We start from the raw sequence: 16,306 nt of genomic DNA on the forward strand, positions 1-16,306 counted from the left end.
TTATTCTATTAAGTATTGTTATTAAATAATGTTTCTTTGATAACTTTAGATACTGCTTGTGGTGAAATATTTCCACATGAAGGCGCCACTAGTGAAATAGTATTGAACGTTAGGTTAGTGTAACAAGTCGAAAAGTATCAAATCAGGCACATGCATCAATTTTGCATTCTTTGAAATGATCTAGTCTGATCACAATTGATGCACGGAATTGTAGCTGACAAAAGTCCAACTTATATGTATTTTCGTGTGTATTTTCGTACCCGTCAATACGATAAAACAGTGAGATGAAATGAGGTTCTGCTTTCCCCGATTGAACTTTGTTTCCCTAATCAGAGGGTCTGTACACGTGTATGCACCGACAGGAGTCCACAGAAGTGGGCATCTTCATAAGCATAAAGAAAAATTCATTGTACAAACAACGGCAATGGTAATAGTAGACCCCAAGGCGAAGTGGGTTGGAAACCCTTCGTGCTTCAGGGCAGCTTTGATAAGGCACCTGAATTGTCTCCCAAGGTCATTCTGCAAAATGATTGCCAAAAGAGGTTTGTGTGCGAATTTGCTGGGTAATGATAAGTGGATATGTTATTGTTTTCGTTATTTTACGTTGCTTTGCTATCTCTGGAATTTGATGAACTGACATACACGAAAAAGCCAACCCCGTGGCAAACTGGTCAGCGTAACGCACTTCAAAGTCGAATAGCTGGGTTTAGAACCTGGTCTTCATCCCAACTTCACCTATCACATCTTTAATCTTTATCATTGAAATTAACGGAGACTGGTAGAACAATGGCGTGAAATAACAGAAATATAACCTTTGGTGTCCGCTTCTGAGTTTGAAGCATTGTTGTTTCGTCAATCAATAGGTGGGTTTCATGTGACGTCAGGATTCGCACCGCCGCCATGTTTGAGGCAAAGCTGTTTGTCGTCTGTAAGGAAATATCCACCACGCAGCGTTCGTTACACATGCGTCAAGTGCACGTTTGTTGTTAGTACTGTGTAAAATGTCGGTAACGTTGCATAACAACGCAACGAAAAAGCCAACTCTAGTTCACCTGTGTTTATTTACTTGAACCAGCTACATGGAATCAGTTCGTTTTCGTGTTTATTAGTAGTTCAGATTCTGCTTGAAATATTTACATCCAGTAAGTAACCTATGTTTCCCGCCCCGGGTGGGAGAAAGTGGTCATCGACGACCTTGAGTACAGATTAACTGAAAATTCCAAGACTAAAGATAAAAATAAACTAAAAACTGGAGCGTTTGTTCAAGCGCAATAATTTGAAATGTTCAGTTGTTCAAAAACAGTAATTTCACTCCTTGCTTTGACAATTTGTGATATGCAGGCCTCAGTGAGGGAGTGGTAGCACAATGCACTTCGATGCTAGGGGTCGAGGATTCGAATCTCAGCCTGGGCATGACTGATCTTAACGACTAGCCAAATATAGCAGAAAAACGAAGTAAAATGAACCAAATAAATCAATCAATTTGAGATACTTTGATACATCATTATCATGTTTCAACCAAGCAGTGCTTTTTTTCTGACAGTAAGCAAAACCTACTACCGGCACCTTTTCTCGTGAATAGGATAACGATTAATAACAGTTTGTGTTAATGAATGAAATATAAATAATCAAGTACAAGCGTACAATTATCAAGATGAATTTAACTTTGAATGTTAGATATAATTTTTATCGTCAAACGTACCAATACCTTTCTACCAAATAAAACAATAACAAGAAAACGCTACTTGCAAGTATAATAGAAAACACCAGTTCAATCCATTTGTACTAAATGTTACAGAGAAATGTACTGTTTGTTTAGTTCATTAATGTTGGCACGATTTATTCTCGCCACGACGGACGTATTATAATCAACAATCGGAAAATTCCGTGCCGGGAATTGCACTTTCTGTTCTTTCTCGGAAAATTCTAGGCTAAACGTGAGTGCCTGTTATACCTAAACAACCTAATATTGCATCGTAAACAAGGTTCAAATCTCCCCCCGCCCGATTGAATTCCGAATGTTTACAAGAACCCGCCACAATCATGACTGCTCGATCCCACAATGCAACAGTTTCTGACGTAGGTGAAACGCACCTATAGCAACGATAGAAATTAAATGATTCTTATTTTCTAATGAATAGTAACAAGAGAAGAGCGATAGGTATTCCTCGTATTTTCGCAAACGCTAATTTCCAGCCTGTGGTGATAATGAACTCTATTTAGTATCCGAAATATGTTTAAAATTAATTTATGTTAATCCATGCAGATGTAACTCATTACGGAGGGCCTTCACGATGTGGAGAGACATAAAGGTTTGGATTCCACTTTAAAACTGTAGACCCAGATCCGATTAGCCTATCTGTGCATAAAATGGACTTGAAACAAAAACCCAAATTAATTAAGAAATTATTGCAAAATGCTGCCTATATCAAGAATGGTAACAGCGAAAATGATTTCGAAAAGCAACAATACGCAAAGCACCTCAAGTCCCCACTGGCTTACAACATGATACTATTCGTCACATAAGAATTATTATTTCACACTTCAAATTATGATATTTGCAGAAATTTCCAGCCTTGAAATTCATTGTTTCTTTGCTTTACATTGCTCTGGCTCTCTCAGTCGCTATCTTTGTCGCTATATGCTTGCTACAGGTTTGGCATGTTAGCAGAACTTCTATCGAACATCGCTCATGAAATATATTCTACTTATCAGCTCTTAATTCACCTTTTAATTTACACATATATTTTTATTTTTGTTATTTAGCGTCGCTTTTCTACCATTTTTGGGCAATCGCGACGTTGAAGATGAGTGAACATATGATAAATAGAACATTCCAAAATATCACCAATGCCCAGGCCGGTATTCGAATCTGGTACTCCTGACGTAAAAGCATCTAGTGCTATCACTGTCAATTTTCACATAGAAACTTACACTTACACACCTCTTCCTTACATAATATGTAGGCTATTTCGTTTTACCTGCTGCACTTCTCTTATGGTGAATACTAACCCCTCATTTCAGGGTTATCTCATGTTTATAGCTATTGCTTTGTAGTGAATGATAATCCTATTAAGCCTCGTGAATCTTATTCCGAAGAAAATCCTGTTAGAGGATTACGTGTGTAGTGTTATTAGTAATATATAATAAAGTCTGCTTTGGTCAGCATTTTTAGTGTATTGAATGAAAATTGCATTTTCATTTCGTGTTGAGGCACATTTTCGTCACCCAGATTTTGCATTTAAAAATGTAGGTCCAGTATATATGAGTAATTGTGAATTCGAGTCAATTAAAACATTTTTCGTTGTTGCGAGATTATCTATTAGGATAAAATTTGGACGTAATGAATCTAAGTAGAGAAAATGCAACTTGTATATCAAAATTGCTGTGTCCAACTGAGGTCCGAAAGTATTGTTTAGCACGTCACATTTCAAGTATAGTCCATGTTTGTATCTAGTATATGAACGAGATGTGTCCGTCCTCTCAAACAATACGTGGTTTGTCCCCACCGAACGAAGTGTGTCACTTATAAATTAAGTTTCCGACAGCAGGTATTAGGCAGGAACAGAACAAAAAATACTCCTGAGCAATTACAAATATTTTAAGACAGTTCGTAGCCGGGAGTTATTGACGGTCTTCCCCAACCTATCCGCTTTAGATTCCGGGTTCGAGTCCTGGTCTGGCAATCTCCTTTTTAAGTGTCCCTTCATCAATTTAATTTCATTATCATCCATCTTCATAGTTGCGATTAATTATAAAAGTGACATAAAAGCAAAGCAAAATAAGAACAAATAAAAATAATTGCAAAATGACTACAATGTCAGAACTACATTTGAAAAATAAAATGCGAGCAGAAGATGCATCTTCAAGCAGGCATTTGGGTAGAATTGTGTAGACAGACATCATACTCCCGAAAGTTGCCAATCCACGTGTAGCATGACCTTCGATACTGGGGTTGCGCTTTTTCAGGAAAAGTTTTCTCGACCCTCCTCAAGCGTCTTATCAAGAATGCCTCGGTGTTCGCTGCATTGCCAACTTATTTTCCGTCGGAAAAATCTTTTTCCTCCTATTTGATCTGATGTTGGCGTACCTCACAAAATTTGGAGATTTTGTTAGAATTTTGTTTTTTAAAGAAATGTTGTTTTTCCCTACTTAAACAAAAGGCGGCAGGAGCTTATTATTATTTTCAAGAAAACATTTTTCTGTGAATAATCAGTTTTATATCCAAGGGCTGCTACAAAGGGGTCATTTTATGTCCGTGCTTGTAGCCGAGAAGCGCAGGTTCACAACAGTTTTGTGGAAGGTTCAGAGGAGAAGATAGGATTCCCCCGTTTGAGTTGAGGCTGTTTGTTTTATTGATCCATTTCAACTTCATTGTTGTGGTTATTTCATAAACGTAACATGGTATCATAAAATAACGGCAATATTAAACAAACAATTAAGAAAACAATATTATATTTGATTAAATGATGTATTTGCAATCAGGTAAGAGTAAATACACTTTTGACCATCTGCCATATCTTGCATAATTTGTTCGTTAATTGTTCACCCCTATAACTTGCAGATTTTCTAGAAATAGAAAAGTCACAATTATAGCTATATATTGTAAATACATGAACATGTTACACTTTATCTTTCTAGGAAATGTTATAATTTAACTAGGGTTGGCAGATTTCTAAAAATATAAAAAACGGGACATACAGATTATATAGACATGGATATAGTTAAATTTTTTATAACATATTTAAACATAACATAATCAATTGCTGTTTAAAGCATTGTTAATCCCTAATTTTTAACATTTTGACAACATATATTAATATTTGAGTGAACTCAAGGCGTCCTTTAAGAGGATCTTTGTTTAGAATAATCACTACTATAAGAACACTTTCTTTTTGGCATGACGAAATAAAAGAGAACTTTTTACTTCACCTAAGCCCTGAATATTATCCACTCCACTCTGATTCCGTTGACCAACAAAAGAAACAAGCGAAAGCTGTATTAGAACCAATGATTAGAACCAGAACTGCCTTTGCCAGTCATGAGTCTTATTCGACGTATCGACAATCAACAATGAGCAGTTCTACGTCAATGTTAATACGAGGATTGAGTGGTAAATGGTAATTGGTATCCAATTAGGTTAGTTATAAATTTGTTATTAATTTCTTGTTGTATAAAATGATTTTGAAATTTGAATTCGTTATTTCTTTAGCTAAATACAGGACAAATGGGCGTCTCGAGAACATTTTCCGGGATACCGGGACATTTCTTTAATACGGGGACAATCCCGTATATACGGGTCGTCTGGCAACCCTAAATTTAACTGATATTAGCAATATTTCTTAAAGTTAACGTAATAAATCATTGAATATACTGTTGCAACGAATTAAATTAACACTTTTTTGAACGTCTAATACGTCCATACTTGGACACATTACGTAACCTACGAAGTTGCTTCTAATTTCTATGCGCTTTAATCTTAGATCTTGAAGTGAAGTCAGGAGACTTCTCTGCTTACCAGGGTCTCTCAGACCCTGTACCATTGACATCTATCTGCGCGCATGCGCAATAGACCATGCACGTCATCGTAGCCTATGTGTAAATTCAGTTTGGAGACAGATGTGTTAAAAGGTGGGAGTGTAGTATTCTGGAACTTGAAATATTACCAGTGTGATCCATTTAACTTTGTCACATCTCACAGGGTCGCTTAGACCTTGTGTACAGATAAAGTTACTATATTTTGTGTTCTGAAATCTACATTTCTGTTGATTAATTATTGAGAATAAAAAGTAATTTCTACGTTATGTTCAGTATTAACATTGTTGTCATTTCAACAATTTCCTCATTTTATATTAATTTATCCAAATCAAATATAATGACTTGGGTAGGTAAAGTTAAATTGCGGAAACATATGTAGCTACACTACAGGAAACTAATGTGATACTTGTGTCAACCGTTAGATGGCGTTACTGCATTGCAAGGTAACGTCAACGCCTTACTTGTGAAAGCAAAGCAACAGTAACTGCAACCTGTTACCTTTTGTAAGTAATTTATCCAACTCGGGAGAATGTATTCTTTTCATTTCAAAATTCTTAAGAATTTTATAACTTTAAAGACAGTTATGCGTATACTGAAAATAAGAAATATAAGCGATGTAGTATATTTCGCGAAATTAATTCCGAGTATGTAGTTCAAAGTTAAATATATCAATTGAGAGTGGAAATAATCATTGTTTTACATGTTTTTTACCTTTTTGAGGACTTTCCTTCAAGATGCCATCTCTATGCTCCTGGAAAGAGAATGAACACATTTCAGTTACATAAAGAGAAAGACAACCATTCATCTTTGATCCATTTTTGACATATTGAATTCTCTGTGAAAGATACATTTATGGTACATGTGGTACGAAACTTACAGGGTTGTTACCTCATCACATGATCTGCAATTTGACAATATAATGTGTGAAATGTAATGTATGATTTAGGAAGGCTGGATGATGGTAATTATGGCTTTCACCTTGTATTTTTTGTTTGTGTGTAATTATCGATTTCCTTCACATATTTCCCGATTAGTCTTACTGTGCATAAAGTGGACTTAAAATATCTTCAGTTATTCTGATCGCGACCAGGAGAATGTATGGTGATTTAATTCAAAGAATCATCATCAATGGACGCCATGCCACATGTTCTTAACACTTCCATGGTATCTATTGTGTGAGTTCGTGTATGTTAATTAAATATGCACTGCTTAATAATCACAACAGTCTCATCATTACCCGGAGAAACACGAATCACTATCAGGTGCGTCCTAACAGCAGGGCCAAGAACTCAGACTGAAATCACACGTCCGTACCATTGGCATTTAACGGCAGAATTGCCCAGACGCATGCGCATGCCCACGCAAGGTCTAGAGAGACTGTAGCGCCATCTGCAATGACGTTACCATGCTTCTCGTACACCAAGTTATGTCCGTAACCAATTTCATTACATTAACACCAATAGTTTGGTTTTTATAAGCGAAAATCAGGGGCCGAGATCGAGTGAAACACCCTGTATTTAGCTTGTAATAAATTGAAAGAATGCAGACTATCTGACTTCGAAGCTCGAAGTTAGGTTCTTAACGCACTCATACTACATATATGGAACTTTCCGATCAGTTACGCTGCACCAACATTCTGAGATTCACTTCCAAACGATGCAAATTTACTGAAGTACAAACGCTTCCGTGACGCAGCCTACACTGAAAAACCACTGGTGTCTAAGTGGTTTTTCACACCAGTATTTGGTCAACCTTTACCTCAGTAGTGTTAAAATGGTGTTGATTACAACCATTGATCTGTGCTATTTTAACACCACCGAGGTTAAAAGTTGACTAAAATGTGGTATGGACTTCTTGGAACAGTGGCGGCGTCAGGATTAATCTTCAAGGGTGCTGAGGGGGTGTGGAATGAAATGTAGGGGGTGCGATGTTAAAAATAAAGAAAACATGAAACGTACATGCACGCTTGAGGCTTTCCATCAAATAACAATCAACGTTTAGTAGACTTCTATGAAAATATGCCAATCATTTTTGTGATTTCGCACTACATCTCTGCTACTTTTGGCAAATCGCGAAGATGAGGATGACTAATGATTAAATTACATCTGTGTAGCTTTAATATTTTTTTTTCACGGTACTGCATGATTCACTGATTGGCAGTCAGAAGTAAAGTAAGGCTAAATTCGATTAATACTTAAAATTTCCTATGATTTGGTGTTTTAAGTCCACTTTATGCACAGTAAGGCTAATCGGGACTGGACCTACAGTTTAAAGTGGGATCCGAACCACTATGTGCCTCTACCGGGTATCTAACCCGGGAGCCCTTGATTACAAGGTGATGACGGTACCACTGCGCCATCGGGGAGGCCCTTAAAATTCCTATGAAATACAAGAATCTGTCTTACCTTAACAGTACTAGAACTAATTAATAATTATTAATTTTATTACTTCGGTCATTTATTTACACAAACGTTGTTGTTATGTACAATATTTGTCATTTCTTTCTGTGGTAGCTATTTAATATAAATTGTCTTTTTTATTTCATTCATGCAGTGTTTGATCATTTTTCCGTATTACTTATATGGCACCGACTGCCCCGAAATTCATGTGGACGTACATATATTAACATATTTAGATAGAATATTGTTTATGCGAAACTTACCACCCCCCCAAAATATTAAGTTGGCTTTTCTGTATACTAGCATTTGCTGAATCTCATCAAAGAATAGTGTCAATTGACTTCAATTAAAATTGATTGAATGAAAGTTTCACAGCGTTCTTTTAAAGCCCGTTTTACACAGAAATTCATATCGGGGCTCTATCTAACGTTTAGAGTCCCCACCGGGAATCGAACCCTGGAACTCTATTTACTATCTTCGTCGGAGTCGTCCGGGTCGTCTGCCAGCATCACCACAGGAGAGGAGATGCTTCCGGTTCTTCTGGACATCTTCTGGGCTTCCAAGGAGGACGACTCGCTCGACTTGCCTTCCTTCGATTCGCTCGACTTCCCTTCCTTCGATTCTTCCACGGGCGTTGGCGGTTTCTCCACTGAAACACAAAGTCACATCACGGCAGTCAGAGCAATGGGAGTTGCAGACATGTGAAAATCTTCCCTATCCCGTGGACAAGTTGTTTTAAGGCCGTGTTTTCAACTATTGCTGTAAACACGCGAAAACGTCGTTATGAGACTCCAGTGGACACACAAGATGCCACTTCTTTATCCACTGAATAATAAAACCAAATGTTAATAAAAAATTGAAAATAAATTAACGCCCTGAGGGCGTTCACAATATGTCTGCATTACTTTTGTTCATAAAAACAATGAAATGTAAATAGGAGGTAAAATGCTCTTGGTGGGTATATCAGGCGCCATCTTTCAATGCGTGTAATTCGAGACACTCATGCCAGTGACAGTGTACAATTGCCTGGTAATAATGGTAATTTTTGTAATTATTATAATTAATATAGAACTGTACCTCCACAAAGAAAAAAGCAATAATGAAAAATTATTATGTCTCTTGTGTGTTTTATTGAATGGTAAAATAATGTGTGTGACACTCATGCAATAATTGGTTATTATTTTTTATTTATCATGGGAATTTTTGTAATTATTATAATTAATATACTTATAGAAGTGTGGACCTGTGGCTCTCCTCAGGTATGTTTCTCGTACAGCACGGGTAAGCTTGGGTTAATAAGTTATATAGTTGTATTTATCTCATCCCACGCGCTACACCTATCTTTAGTGATAAGCATCACTTTTCACACTGATGTACATGAAATTATCCATTAATTTATACTCCTGTTTATGTTTTAAATAAGTTATTTGTATTCTTGATATTAAACATCGCTTTTCTGCCACTATTGGCTAATCGCGACGATGAGGTGGTGCAATAATTAGATGCAATTGTTGAATGCACACCCACAAAAACACTTACACCTACGCAGGGATTCGAATCCCGGAATCTTCATGGCTATAGCTCTTGTCTATTCTTAAGGCGGACGACACACATGTTGGCAAGGGAAGTGGGGAGCGGGAAGGTGACCAATCCAGCGCGATAAGAAACGTAGCAACCTGTAGAACGAGGTGCGCGCAGAACATCCTCCCGCGACGTCGTAATATTGTTGTAGGTATGTTGACATTGTACATGAAAGTTATACATATTATATGTAAAAATATAATTACATTCGGATTGCATTTATCATGAATTTCCTGACATTCAAAAATACAGTTTGGGTGCTTGTTTTCCATTATTAATGTGAAATTTAACATCTCAAAAAATATAGATATTATTATTATTATTATTGCTGGTTGCGCCTCTAGACCTTCTCCACTCGTCACCCTTGAATACCGATACCCGTCTTCTGTTCTTCATGCCAACAATTGCTCCCACTTTTCTGATCTTTACACATTTCTTTGTCTTTTCGCAACAGTGTAGAGGAGGCACCTACGCCTTATCAAGTTCAAGTTCCACTCGGCACACCTCATCAGGGAAAGAGAACAGAATAGTGAATTATACCTACGTCACGAATAAACAATGTTGGACATGAGTCTTATTTCTACGTAAATTTTATAAGCAACATTTTTTGGTATGGTCCATCTCTTACCTTCCACTGCATGTTGCTTCACTCTACGATTGATTGATTGGTTTTCTTTATTTTACTTCGCTTTTTGTGCAACGTTTGGCTAATTTCCCAATATGGGAATTAGTTATAAATTGATAAATGGACACACGCAAACATCGATGCCCAGGCCGGAATTCGATCCCGGGAACCCTGGCGTCCTAGCGCCATGTGCTAACCACTCCACCACGGTGACAGGCTCTTCACTCTACAAATTACCTTTTCTGTCGTGACTAGGAAAACAACAGTTATTCTTACCTGTAGCTATCACAGTCGAATTCGAAGCTGAAAAATAGAAATAGGAAAACAAAAATTAATTTATAATTATGGAATTGTAGAATTCAAATGACATGCGGCAATTACTCCATAAATAGGAAATCATCCATCCACACCAATGTATTTCTATTAAGTAGTAGGTATGTGAGTTCGACAGGAGTTATTTTGCATTTGTAATGCACAACAAGTTTCTACGTCCTTTCAAATTCTTATCTAGCGATAGTCCTTGAAGAACGTTTGTAAAAATATTTCAGTATATTAACGATGTGAAGTTAATAATTAAAAGAACAACCCAATGGATATTCACTGTGATGAATCGAGTAGAAGTCTCCGCAGATCGTAACAATGATGTTAATACTTTGGCAAGAGCTACTTACAATTATTATTAATTTTTAGCAATAAAATTCACTTTTGTATTCACGATCTGACTTCCGCTACAAAAATGTTTGGCGTCACGCATGATTCGCATTTAATTCGTTTCTTCTTTACTTGGTCCGCTTCGCTTCTAATCGCCTCATCACCCCTTCTCCAGAGACGATATATTTTGGGTTTATTTTGCGGAACCTATGGTAGGCAATGGATGACAAGAGCTGGAATGGAAGTCCATTCCCTTGTTTTATAGTGAAGGGTGTAAAATTAACTGTAAATGCAGGAACCGAAAGAAAGCCTTGTTCAGTTTAATAGGGGACATGGGTGCTACTTACGTTTACTTGGTGCAATGGTGCTGGAAACGCTTGGGGTTGGAGTTGCGAAGTTTTTCTTGTCTCCTCCGCCAGAGCTGGTGGCTGGTGCAGGGTTGGTGTTCTTGAGGCTCCTCCCGCTCTTCTTCCCCGTCCCTCCCTCCGTCAGGGCCTCGCTTCTGGCTCCCTCTAAATGAAGAACTTTACGTGACTAAAGCCTCCCAAAATACAGTTCCAGCCTTAACAATTCATTTGCGGGAACATTATTGTTATTTATTTGCGTCCCGGGTTCGATACCCGGTGGAGGCACATAGTGGTTCGGATCACACTTTAAACTGTAGGTCCAGTCCCGATTAGCCTTACTGTTCATAAAATGGACTTAAAACAAGCAACCAATTAACACATTCGAAATCTGTAATGTTGTTTTTGAGGTTTGTTGCGTGTGAATTTGCAAGTATCTTCAAAACAGCGTAAAATCAAATGAGTTTGTATAATCAGTATGGTAGTATTCATTTATCTCAACCATATAAGCATGGTTAAGCGGTTAGTATAGCGTAGTACAAAGCAACTCATACGACTAACGGAGAAACTACCTGATTGCTATTGTGGAGAAATAACACATTTCTTATACAATTATACAAAGCATTTATGAGAAACCAAATAAGCTTAACAACCTCTGAAATCGACAGCTTAATTCAAATAAAGTGTCTGCTAGAGATATTCCTATTGTTCGTCGTTACATCTTAGATTTGTGAAATACCGTTTCATTTATATTTACATCTGAAAGTCTTTGGTATAAATTGCAAGTCACAAACGGAAGCCATCAGACAGAACTCACCTCCACCTCTTGATTTGCTGCTTGGCCTCCTCCTCTTGGCTGAAAAACAAATGAAAAGTTTTGCAAGTTAAGGCAATGTCAACATGGACACCCCCGGAAATTTTATACGAAAGAGGGTTATACAAAATGTTGTCGACAAGTGTAAACGTATATTGCAATATAGGTTTATAATTATTTAAATAAGAAGAGATACCCAATGAAATCAGACAATTTACTTACAATGACAATTACAAGGTCTCGGTGTGTGCATAAAGGATATCCCGAACGACTATGTGCCATGGTTTAAGTGGACTCTCAAAATTCCAAAGTAAATATCAATCGGGAGATCCACAGTGACCACAGTTGTAGAGAAACTTTATTTGCCTTTCCGCTTTGTTTTCGAGTTCTTTTCCAACATCCCTCCATACTAAAGTATACGTGATGCCATTTTTACGATTTATCATGGATTTCTATTTCAGTAGTATTATGTAAAGAAATGCAATTATTCAAAGGAATATAGTTGGGTTTCCCTTCTTTCAATTATGACCTCCTAAAATATTTGACTAGAAGCCTCTTGATGTGAACATAAATACCATATTTCAACGCATAATCGTCGCAGATTTTATGCCTTTTTTCTTTGCACAAATTGGGGTTCGACCCTTATGTGAAGCTTTTCAAAAAATATTCTGCCATTTTTACCAACTAACTAACTCTCTAGCCTTCTTAAACCTTTCTGTCCCTCTCCTGGGAAAGATCAATCCAATCTTTACCGATTTCCTCCATCTTCTCTTGGCCTTCCTTCAGGTCTCCCAACAACAATCCTGTAAACTCATCTTTTCTCTCCCATTCGTGCCATAAGGCCTGCCTACCTAAGTCTTCTTGATGTAATTATTCTAACAATATCTGTACATGACTACATAGTATGCAGTTCTACATTATGTAACCTTCTCCACTCACCTGTCTCCTCATCCCTTTTATGTCCAAATATTTTTCTAAGGATTTTATGTTCCTCTCTTTGTGTAAGAGACCAAGTTTCGCATTCATATAATACTGCAGGTAAAATTACTGTTTTGTATATTTTAACTATTAGTTTCTTATATATTAAATGAGAAGATAAAAAGTTTATGAGGAGTCTGCTTTTTATTTCCTCTTTACTGAAAAGTTAGGTTGAAAATTATGAATGGAAAAGTGCAAGATGAGAGAAGAATATTTCGAGAGAATGCGAAAGGAGTGCACGGAAGACACAGGAAGAGAGGAAGGGATAGAATTTATAATGCAGTGCATAAGGACATAAGGTAAGAACTGGTAAAAGTATTCCACACATTGTGGAAAGAAGTGATTATGATCATGCTGCGGTAGCCTTTGCCCCCTCCTCCAGTTCCCTTTATTAGATATGGTCTGAAACATTCCACCCTGTGATCACCCACTCTGGAAATCGATCGCCTGCGAACTGATAGGAAATAAAGCACAGATGATGAAAACAAATGAAAGAAAATTAATGAAAGTTTGAGTAGAAAGCTTGGATTTCTCCTTTACCACAAACGGGCGAAGAATCTCCCATGGTCGTGAAAGTAAATTCCACAGTTATGAAGAGTATACATTAGTTTGAAAAAAAAATTGAAAATTTCATTTTAACAAACCAGATCTATTGAAAGAGACACTTAATTTCCACACGTCAAATTGATCTAATACTAGTTCCCATGAGTAGCGTGTTCACTATTCTTAAAGTTACGAAATATCTACGGTCATTCATGAGAGCAATGCTGTATAAAACTGATTCTCATTACCTTTCTTGGGTCTGGACGCAGTTGGCTTCTTCTGAATTTTATCTGAAAGAAGTTGAAGCACATGCATATTATTCATATTGTGTGCTCATGAGCAGTGTGTGTGTATTAGGTGCCTCCTAAACTGGCCCAAACATGGCTGGCAATAGAAAATGTCACTCTTATCCAAAAATATTTCCCAAATGTAAACTTGTTCATGAAGCAAGACTTGATTTATGTAAGAGTGCAATCGCTCTCGGCTTGCCGTAAAGAAATTCTCCACAACATTTTAAGTCTTTGTTGATCTTCACAGCATCAACATTTACACAACAATAAAATGACTAATTAACGTGTTACAAAATTCAATAGCAATTCGTTAAACTAAAGAGAGAAAGAGCAGAGTCTGTCAGTGGAAGATTGCAGGCTCGGAAAGGTATTTGAGTGCAGAGAAATGTAGCGAACCGAACTAGGCGCTCGTAATGTGCCGATTTCCTTCAGGACCGAGCCAAGTTGTGCCGAGCCGAGCCGAGCTGTGCCGCTCCAGCCGACCGTTCATAAGGAGTTTCCCGCCTTAATGACATAGTGCCATAAATACAGAAATTATCATAGAAGGAAAATAATGCGTACATGTGTGTGTATATCTCTGTGTACATGTAATGATCCCCTAATAACTACTTACCGCGTGACCGCACCCTCTCGTTGTTGACGCCGTAACCCTCCTCGTTCTCAGGGGGAGCGAATTCCGGTTCCTCTAGCTCCTCCCCCTCTTCTTCCTCTGGGAGATGCATCTCCTCCATCTCGTAAGGGCTCGCCTGTCTGTAGACGTCTTCGTAGCCATTGGGGAGTCTGAAGCGCCCTGTGGGTGGAAAGTATACGAGTATTTACACACTTTCATATTATGGATTAAAACTAAAAAATGCCAGCACGAGAAGAATGAATAAATTATGCTTTTTATAGGATTCGAACCTGGAACTCCTGCGTTCGTAGCACATCACCAAGGGCCAGGGAGACACTTGGCCCCGCTGAGATATCTGTAAAAAATTCATGTAATTCCAACGGTGAAATTCTAGCGATATTTTATTACTAAGAATATTGTTATCAACGGTTAACAAGTAGTGTAATTGGTGATATTATAAACCCGAGAAAGTATGACCCCCCTCAGGCAGATTTGGCTACACTTAAAACTAGCTCAAGATGTGCATATGAGCTTATTGCCCAAGTGTAGTACTCTGTCTAACCCAAGATTTTTGTAAAAATGCCCTCGGGAATTTCCCGTGAAAGTATGACCCCCCTCAGATTGATTTGCCTACACTTACAAAAGCTACATCTGCCACATTGTTGTCCATAAGCTTGTTAAAAATATGCCCCTCTTGATATTGTTTTTGCTACACTTAAAACTAAGCCAAGATGCTCATAAAACCCACACCCACACCCACCTACACCCACCCACACCCACCCACACCCACACATATTTACTTCCGGTACACTTCAGGTCTACTTCCGGTTCACTTCCGGCCCACTTCCGGTCCACTTCCGGTTTACCCACTTCCGGTCCACTTCCGGTCCACTTGTGGCCTACTTCTGGTTTATTTCTATTGCATCATGTTGTGCAACAAATTATTATCCAATATTATGCAATAAATTATTAGGCATGTGTTGTTTTCTGATTGGTTGGTTATGACATAATGTGATGATGTAGTATATTCTGATTAGCTTATTGTTTCAGATGTTTTCAATGCGGTCCGTGCTTAGGCTATATAAAGAGATTATGCATTACATATCAGCTAGTATTGTGAGAGTGGCTGAGGAGTAAGGGTATGTTGTTGCAGTGCTCCCCATATTTTTTAAAAAACACAAAAATATAGCAGATTTGTATAAATTGAATTATAGGTTTGTTTGATTTAATATACAGAATTTTTTATTATTTATATCAAACATATTTCTAATATATTGAACAAAGGGTTTATATCTGCCCCAGTTTGTTATACATGACACATGGTATTAGGTCATTGCCTTTCTAGGACATGCCTGTGTAGATATGTATTTGTGGTGGCTTAGTGCTTCTGTAGATTAATACTTATTCTACCTTTGTGCATGTAGGCTATCAGCTTTATACAACCTGTCATAGTTTTATTAAGTATAGAGTTTTGATTTGAACCCCAAGAAATTTTATATAATAAACCAACAACAAAAATACCAAAGCCAAAAATATTAAGACACTAAGTATACACACATATACACACACTAGGTATACAAAGCACACTGCTGAAACCAACTGATATTTTTTATTAAGCATAGAATTTTGATTTGAACCCCAAGAAATTTTATATAATAAACCAACATCAAAAATGCCAAATCAAAAATATTGTAATCAATGCAATAAGAATATATCCAGCCCTAATTGGGCTAAGCACCAAAGGAATTGTAATCCAGACAAATGCAGAACACCCACAAAAATATGCCCAAAATGCCATAGAAAATATAGCATGGAATACTTCACATATAAACATATGGGTACTTGTTCTGCACAGTCATCAATATTGCCCCCACAACCATCTACATCTGGTCTGAAAAGGAAGCTTGAAACACGTGTTAATGCTAGACCGGCA

The 16,306-nt window shown here is 37.4% G+C and overlaps 2 protein-coding genes across 3 annotated transcripts in view; one reads left to right on the plus strand and one right to left on the minus strand.

Annotated features, from left to right (window-relative positions):
- Positions 1 to 16,306, plus strand: part of Hmgcl (hydroxymethylglutaryl-CoA lyase) — a 143,508-nt gene that overhangs the window by 1,189 nt on the left and 126,013 nt on the right. The gene's annotated exons all lie outside the window — the stretch shown is intronic.
- The window catches only part of LOC145977823 (uncharacterized), a 54,253-nt gene continuing 42,399 nt past the window's right edge, over positions 4,453 to 16,306 (minus strand). Inside the window, exons 12-19 of the mRNA XM_083110138.1 lie at positions 14,377 to 14,553; positions 13,722 to 13,763; positions 11,956 to 11,994; positions 11,142 to 11,306; positions 10,420 to 10,446; positions 8,410 to 8,586; positions 6,250 to 6,289; positions 4,453 to 4,569 (exon numbers count right to left, since the gene is read on the minus strand). Of these exons, the coding sequence (XP_082966264.1) occupies positions 6,282 to 6,289; positions 8,410 to 8,586; positions 10,420 to 10,446; positions 11,142 to 11,306; positions 11,956 to 11,994; positions 13,722 to 13,763; positions 14,377 to 14,553 (635 nt within the window). The 3' untranslated portion in view covers positions 4,453 to 4,569; positions 6,250 to 6,281. The remainder of the gene's footprint in view (positions 4,570 to 6,249; positions 6,290 to 8,409; positions 8,587 to 10,419; positions 10,447 to 11,141; positions 11,307 to 11,955; positions 11,995 to 13,721; positions 13,764 to 14,376; positions 14,554 to 16,306) is intronic.

This window comes from Lepisma saccharinum, chromosome 23, assembly GCF_977018435.1.
Source record: "Lepisma saccharinum chromosome 23, izLepSacc3.1, whole genome shotgun sequence".
NCBI lineage: Eukaryota > Metazoa > Arthropoda > Insecta > Zygentoma > Lepismatidae > Lepisma > Lepisma saccharinum.